The sequence below is a fragment of the Leptinotarsa decemlineata genome, unplaced genomic scaffold, assembly GCF_025532065.1.
Source record: "Leptinotarsa decemlineata unplaced genomic scaffold, Ldec_3_MD MMD2_tig00000010_RagTag_RagTag, whole genome shotgun sequence".
NCBI classification, from domain to species: Eukaryota; Metazoa; Arthropoda; class Insecta; order Coleoptera; family Chrysomelidae; genus Leptinotarsa; species Leptinotarsa decemlineata.
The window spans coordinates 13,180,293-13,189,060 of NW_027412538.1; the positions used below are offsets into that span (position 1 = coordinate 13,180,293).

General features: G+C 35.5%; 1 protein-coding gene across 2 annotated transcripts in view; it reads right to left on the minus strand.

Moving 5' to 3' along the window:
* The window catches only part of FoxK (Forkhead box K), a 28,052-nt gene extending 21,910 nt beyond the window's left edge, over nucleotides 1–6,142 (minus strand). The window contains exon 1 of one of the 2 annotated variants that reach the window (XM_074171487.1): nucleotides 5,502–6,142. In XM_074171487.1, the coding sequence (XP_074027588.1) occupies nucleotides 5,502–5,863 (362 nt within the window). In that variant the 5' untranslated portion in view covers nucleotides 5,864–6,142. The remainder of the gene's footprint in view (nucleotides 1–5,501) is intronic. The other variant, XM_074171486.1, reaches the window with a different exon arrangement.
* Nucleotides 6,143–8,768: the final 2,626 nt, after the last annotated feature.

The window sequence follows — 8,768 nt, forward strand, 5'->3', positions numbered from 1 at the left end:
AAAAAAAAAACGAGAAAATCAGCGATAGGCGGCAATATGAGCCTAAAATGAGGCTAAAATTATGAAGTAGAGTGCAAAATTAGCCTGAAATGGTTCTGCTAACTTAACAGGGATCCTTTATAACATTTTAGCATATTCTAAATTGAGTCAAGTTGAATACTTCAAAAAACACCAGGAAGCATATTCTCATATATCCTAATCGAGCAATAAATATCGGGGTATTCGATCGAAGCCTGCCACATCCTCAATATTAGATAACAATGCACATCTACGATAAACCATTATTATTTATTTACATTTTCGTCCGCAGCCAACTTTTATTGAACGCGCGACATGTTTTATTGATCGATGTTGTCGCCAAAGTTCAAGGAAACTCTTCATAGGAATTCAAATTCATCTACGAAACGAGATCGCCTTTGCCGATGTTTACGTTTTAAATTGTTTGATTACACCGCCACCTTTGTTTCTCCACTATCGACCGGGGCTTATAGAATATTTCGATAGTTGATGATTTGAATGGCTCATTTAACAAGTTTTTTTATTTCATTATTTGAAAGTTTGTTTCGAATAGTACATCTGGAAAAAATCTGAATTTTCACTGTTTATCTTCCCCCTCAAATTAATTGTTGAATGTGGCGTTCACCGAAACGGGGCGTGTTCAAGTTTGACGTCACATCAGTCGACTCGACGACAAGGGAGTGCTGACGGATAAGCGGATTACGTCTGCTAAAGCCGTAGAAAGAAAGTTGTGTGTTGTTTACTGCAGTGTGTCAACTGCATGAAAATGAATAATGATAAAAAATGACGTTACAAGTATTTCATCGTTTCTAAATGCAATAATTCTTCGGTAACTCCACCAGACAAAATTTTTATTTTACTGTTATGAAAGTTATGGCAGCGCGCTATGCGTATGAATGATAATAAAAAAATACATACTTTACTCTGAGCACTACTTTGAATTTCAGGATGAAACAAACTTAGAAAATTACATGTATATCAAAGTTATGAAAGTGGGAAAAATTATATTGAAACCAGGCGTAATTTCGCATAAATTTGATTGCCAGATTGATAGACCGATGGCCGATACATCTAAAGCTCCACCGTTTGTTCTAAAAAAGGAAAAACAAATTCTATTGAATACTTGTAACGAAGATATTGCTGAAAATCAAATCATGTCTGATGAAGTATGTACACAGGAAAAGACCTTTGATGTTGGAATTCAAGTTAATGAACAGGTTTTTGGAAGGTCAAAAGCTGAACAGACCGTAAATATTATATACCACCGAAAAAGAAATCGTTCTAAAGAAATAGAAAATACAGAAAGTTTTGAAAAAATTAGCAGTAAGTTCCTCGAGGACAGTGAGAGTTTGAGTACATCAGACATGACTTCTGTTGATACATCAAAACTGGAATTCGAAAAACAATATTGAGCGAAGATCACGGGTGTGAAGTTATCCACATCCACAAAGTACACCGAGAAAAAAATATCGCATTATTTTTTCATTTACCGACTCTGCACACCTACCATTTTTCAATATGATACGCTTATTGACTGAATTAGTAAAAAAACAGAGCCGTCCTAGTTTATTAAACTGTCTGAAGGGGTGAAAATAGGGTGGAAATATTTTTAAAAATCGTAACATGAAAAATCGACTTTGTACACCTACAAAATTGAGATATGTTATTCCAGATGATCTACTCGACAGAAAAAACTTCACGTTATAGTTTTCCAGGCCGTCTGAGGGGGAGAAAATGGGGTGGAAACTGGAAAATATCATAAATTCAAAAGTTGAGTTTGTACACCTACAAAATTGAGATATGTTATTCCTGACACCTGATTTGACAAGAAAAACTTCACGTTATTGTTTTCCAGGTCGTCTGAGGGGGTGAAAATGGGGTGGAAACTTGAAAAAAGCATATGTTTGAAAATTGAGTTTGTACACCTACAAGATTGATATATGTTACTCCTGACACCCGTTTTGACGAGAAAAACTTCACGTTATAGTTTTCCAGGCCGTCTGAGGGGGTGAAAATGGGGTGGAAATTTGAAAAAATCATATATTCAAAAATTGAGTTTGTACACCTACAAAATTGAGATATGTTATTCCTGACACCTGATTTGACAAGAAAAACTTCACGTTATAGTTTTCCAGGCCGTCTGAAGAAGTGAAAATGGGGTGGAAACTTGAAAAAATCATATATTTGAAAATTGAATATGTACACCTACAAAATTGTTACAATGGTTATAAATAATAAATAGTGTAAAATATTTTCTAACTCTAAAGTTCTCCTTTGCTTTGGTTTTATGGTTTATGAAAATCAAGAGGCTGACTTTGCAGCGTTGTCAGACTGTTTCCGAATTATCTAGTCCTACATATATTACACTAACATTCATCAATTCATTACATTAAACAACTGATATAGTGCAAAAGTTTCCGGTCTTCTCAGAACTGAAAAACTCTGACACTTTGTTTTTATTTGTTGAATCGATCATCAGGAGAATCTCATCTTGTAGGTGTTAAAATTCAATTTTCAAATATATGATTTTTTGAAATTTCTACCCCCTCAGACGGCCTGGTAAACTATGACGTGGAGTTTTTTACTGTAGAATAGATCATGATGGAAAACATACCTCAAAATTGTAGGTGTACACATTCAATTTTCGAAGATACGATTTCTTCAACTTTCCATCCCATTTAAACCCCCTCAGACGGCCTGGAAAACTATAACGTGAAGTTTTTTCAATCGATTTGATCATCAGGAATAACATATCTCAATTTTGTAGGTGTACAAAGTCGATTTTTCATGTTACGATTTTTTTAAATATTTCCACCCTATTTTCACCCCTTCAGACAGTTTAGTAAACTAGGACGGCTCTGTTTTTTACTAATTCAGTCAATAAGCGTATCATATTGAAAAATAGTAGGTGTGCAGAGTCGGTAAATGAAAAAATAATAATGCGATATTTTTTTTCTCAGTGTATTTTGTGGATGTGGATAACTTCACACGTATGCCCTTGTGTAAGTGTAAGTATTGACACACCATACTGAAACTTCCCCCCTATTTTTGTGTTTTCAATCCCATTGAGTTGACTTAGGGAAAATTGAAACAAAGCATCAGGCGTAAAAATAATTTTCCAAAATTTGATAAGAAGCTAATAGAGCTAATTATAAAAGAAATATCTAATATTACCGAAGAAGATTGGCAGAAAAGAATTAAAAAAGTAATTTTAGTTGAAAAAGACTATATGGAGATTGGACAATCCCATATTAATGGTGGAAATAAATTAATTATTGATTTAAATGACGACAGTGAAAGTGAAACAGAAAATATGGAAGAGGAATTATTAGAAGCTTTCCACGAAAGTTAGTGAAGTGTTTTTGAAGTTTGAAATTTGAGAATTTCGTTTTTATTTTCTCCTAGCTTTTTTTTCAAAGGAAATGTAAAACAAATAGCACTTTGCCATAGCCACTTTTTAAGGACTACAGTGTAGTCCTTAAAAAGTGTAGTCACTACACGATAACGTAAGCGGAATTTATCTGCGACGTTTCGTCTTTTAGAAAACATCATCGACTTTGTATTTTCATATGGGCTGGGAAATTTGTAACGTGTCTGTTGAAGGATAGAGTTAACTGAAAATCATATGAATTTCAAACTTCCAGCGCCATCTGTTTGTTACCCTACGAATTAACTGTGATAAGGGGCACGAATATACCGCAATCCGTCCCTGGAGCGTTAACAATTTCCTAACAAAACCGCCCTTGAATAGAAATGCGCTTTGAACTTTGAACGTTCTCGTTTACAAAAGTCCTGCAATGCTAAATATAAAGTAGGTATAGGTAATTATAGACATCGCTATTCTCAGTTTACAAAAGCGAATTCTGAGGAATTATCTCTCCTAGGAGGGCCGAAACATGCAACCAACATTTGACGGAGTATACCGTACCAACTGGTGATGAGGTATATCCAAGGCGAAGGCAGTATACAGGGTAGTTCCTGAATTATGTTGGTACCCAAACAAACTTGAATACATCAGTTGTAAACTAGAGCCCAAACACAACGCATTTATGACTGAACAGGAAGCGCTGTTTCGACCCGCCCTAGGTCTCATCAGTAGTGCCAGGCTGGACCACAAAAGCATTGCTGGACTCGACTATCCTAGAAGGAGAACCCTAAGTAAGTGAGGGCGATGACGTTTCCCCTTGCGCCATCTATTGGATCTATAGAGACCTCAATCCTCGAATATAAATGAGGCTCCCCAAGGCGGCAGTAGTAGCCTTGCAGTGTCGGCGGTCGATGTTGAAGCATGGCTTCAAATCCCAAAGTGGTTCTGTCAGTTTCGCTGGCGTCGTTGTTTGAGAACAGGTTATCGCCTGTCAGGGCTGGGAATCGCACGTTAAAAGGAAAGACCTCTTTAAACTTCAACGAGTTTTGACTTCAGAGGGTTGTTATTCATCAGGGAACGACAGCTGGTTAACCAAAAACACATGTTGAGCCCTCATATGCTCATCAAAAAAACACATATTGTGCTTTTTCAATCATTGGCGAGAATCAAAATGAAAAGCACAATAGGTATGTATCTGAAGATCATACTGTAGGTAAATATTGCACAAATCACTTTTAAAGTAATTAACCAAAGCTCAAAGAAACTATGAGTTTTCTGTTCTTTCCTAAAACTTATTCATGGATTGAAAGCAAACCTACTTTTGCACTAACAAGACCGGTATTTAAAATGTGCGAAAGAAAATCATTTTTCAGATTTCATTATAACAACTACCACCCTGTATACTTGTTCATCATCATGAAACGGCAATATTTTTTTTACATTTGTATCCAACTAGATCTGCATTCTTTGTATTCCACGTGTTTATTTATCTACACTACTTTTTGTTTTGCTTGGAATTTGGGAAAAAAGTTTTATTTATGTACTTTACTAGATCGCAATCACCAGAGATCTTAAAATAAAAACAGGAATCGGCCATTGCCGGCAAAATGCGAAATAATTCGTAGGCAGATTTTGATGCCTTGAAATAAATAGCACCGTCGACTGTGACAGAGCTAAAATTGATTACTTTCGGGGCCACGGCGTGAAAGAGGTACCACGTGCTCTGTTATGAACTTAATATCAAAAAGGAAGTTGTCATGCCATCAAAATTCACGTCAATACTATTTTCGTTTTATATTCACATTAATCTACTAGCATACTTCTTATGGTAACGTTATTTAAAGGCTACAGTAGACGAGGAAGCTCTTCTGACGTCACCTGTTCAATAAATACTTTGATTTTCAAAATGAGTTGCCGAGTTTGTTTGAGACCGCAATGTAGGCCCGGTTGACCTCGAAAAGGGGTATTGATTTTCAATAATATAACACAAGCAACCGAAAAAAGATACACGTGATACCACACCATGTGTAAATTTTAACCTCTCAAGGCCTCCTAGGATAAACATGCAATAATTCTAACAGCAGCACTTTGTTTACATAACATTAGCTCAACTTACGATTTGGGTAACCGGATCGAGGGGGCTCCTTTCCTCTGAAACACACCATCCACGAAGATGCCGTTTTTCCCGTTACACAACATATAAAACGAAGGATGTTCGAAAAAAACCTCTAAATGCCTTCGCGAGATAAAACTAGAACGTCCCATATTTACATCTACAACACCACGTGAACTGTTTCTACCTATAATTATCCGACTCTGGCGTACCAGATATTCAATTTCGCGACCTTCTATTCGAGCTATCGGTTCACCATTGTCGTCGGGGCTCCACTGCACTTTCGAAGGACTAGCGGGGGCCGATTTCAAAGCCAGAAGAGCCCATGCATCTCTCTCGGAAGTCATCGTATATGATGTGGACATGGTGATTCACTCACTTCACAGCACTTTTTCAACAACACAACTAACCAGTCAGTGTCTCACTTCACTGTTTACCTACAAAATGCAGCAAACGTGGGAGTCACCTGTAATATTGCTTCGAATGTGTTGATTTCATAACGCTCAGTCGATAGAAATGTTGGTAAACACGTGAGATTGGTGTGAAAACAGTCACACTCGGGACAGACACATCTAGCAATTTAAAACAGAATATTTATGGAGTAGGTCTTGACAGAAGACAGATAGAAAATGCGAAAACGAAAAACCTCTCTGCCGATCTATCTATTAGTCAGTAGATGTACTAGTACTGCGTCAAATTCGTGATCATAAGTGTCAAATAGTGACAGTTAACATAAATTGACATAAACAATGATATTAAAGTCAGAAATGATAAAGAAGTATGTGAAACATATTTCCAATCGCCTATGTATTATTTGGGTTCTTAATATACACACATTCAGCATTTGAAACAGATCATTTATGGCGTATATTTTGACTCTGGACAGATATTGAAATTATTATGTGAAAAGAAGAAACCTTAAGTATGCTGTTTTCCGAATTGTTCAAGTGGTTAATAGGTGCCGCATCTAAATGAGATCAGATAGTGGTGTCTCACGACAGTAGCAACTTGACTCCCATGTTATGGAGGGGGAAACTCAGGACAGCTATGTTGTTATCAAGATCCATAAAAACCCCAATGTTTTTACCAGTTCGTTTTGAATTTCTCAAAAACTCACGACGCAAGAAAATTATTGACCTAACTTTGTACACAGGTTGATAGATGGCGCAAAATCGAAATGTGTCTATTGCGCATTTGGTATTTCAATATACATAAAAACAGAAAAAAATGCTCAACACTATCGTATGAATTTTTCAAAATTTTGAAAACAAAATTTGAAACAATCATTTTGAAATTTATATTTTCGAAGACAGCTGTAAATTTTTCAATTTGGCGCATGGTCATTTGGCGTTTTGACCTAAGCTGTCAGTTGCATGTAAATCAGTTGATCAGTAACTCAGTTGAATATTGGAAAATTGTCTAAGTACTAAGCGTTTGCTAATAATTGTAGTGCGAAGACCTGCATCTTTATTTTATTTGAAAACTCGATTTTCCATTGCAAATGTATTAGCGTCTTCCATTAGTAAAACCAGTGCTAAGCGAGTGGATTTTTTATCTTCCATATTCCATTGGAAAATCAAGGTGGTAGAAGTTCTCAGAGGTGTCAGTACTTGACAGGACGATGACACGAAAGAGGAAATATAAATGTTGAAAAAATTATTGTTATTATCTTCCAGTAGTGATAAAGAAATTAAAGAGTAGAGTTTTCCAGCTGATTGATAAAGTTTCTTACATTTTCTATTCGGAAAATCTAACTCACAGAGGTAGACCTTCAACTTATGTGGCTTCACACATGATTAATTTCTGTCACATTAAATTTGACATTTCACCACATTTGACAAATATAAATCTTTGATGAATTTTGGTCACTAAAATTTATTTTATATTTTCTGTTTTATCAATAGTGTGATGAAATTTGAGAGAGCTCGTGCCACTACGACATGGGGGCAACGATAGTTTTACCAACAGAAAAAGTTACGGGTTCTCAGATTTTTTTATGTGAGTGAGGTTGTCAGTCAGTTATTAGATAACTGAATTCTTATACTAACACTGGGGTATACAAATTGAAAAAAGTAAAAACAGCATTCAATAATGAAGAAATCAGTCGAATAAAAGAGACGATTATTCAAAATGATTAGTAATAATTAAATCCACCGATGGATTTACTAAAAGCCCATTCTAAACGTTGGCGCGTTTTTATTGGTTGAAGAAATCCATCAGAACTCGCTTGAAGGAATATATGACGTCATTGGAGGGACATTGATTTCCCTTTTTTTTCAAGTTGCCTCTTGTAGTTGACCAACTGTATACGAACCATGAGGAAGTTCGTTGCCAGGTACGACGTCTAGCAGAAATAATAGAACCAAGAGAAACGGTTGAACAAAAACAAAATCTCGTTAGGCGAGTCAAAAATCATTGTGATTGTAGAAAGCAAATGTATTTATTAATCGATTCCTCACTTTTATGATGATCGTACTCAGAAATGACCATATTTAAGTAAAAATGTTTGTAAGTTTTACGATTGTCGACACTGATATTTGATATATCAAGACTTAAATTTTTGGCGTTAAATGAAATGTTATTAACAATTATTTGATATATAATATAAAGAGGGTTACTTGACCACAGTCACGTTAAATTGTTGAGCAACATATCAACATGTATAATTACTCTTATTATAATAGAAAAACTCGAAATTCACTGCGTTCATTAAAATGACATTGTTTCAGTTATACATCTTTATCTACTACACGTGGAATTGATATTATTCATCATTTGGCAAACTTCGAATGAAAACTAATGGGCATTGTTGTGAATTGTATTCTAGTGACTATAAACAGAAGAACAGTAAATCAATATTTCACTGACTTCTAAGATATACAGTATCTATTTCACCTACGCTTGATATAGGTGCTATATGACCAAAATACTGAGTCATTTTATTAAACTCGGTAACATTCAAAGTACTGTCACAGTATTTACAAGTCTTCTCTATTATATGTCAGTGTCAATATGGTCAATTAAACCATCAGTGTGAGCTCCACCTGTAGTAACATGACTATGGAACTCCTGGCAGCTGAAGCCATCAATGAACAATAAGAAGAAAGAACCACTCGCTAACCTCGAAATAATTTACATAACCTTGTGTCACATCAAAGCATGACTAACTTGTTAACCTCAAAACAATTAACAGCTGTTAATCGTTTGAAGTGACCATTTAATTAAACACACTAGCGCCATAATCGCTCGAATTATTTTTCCGTTTTAATG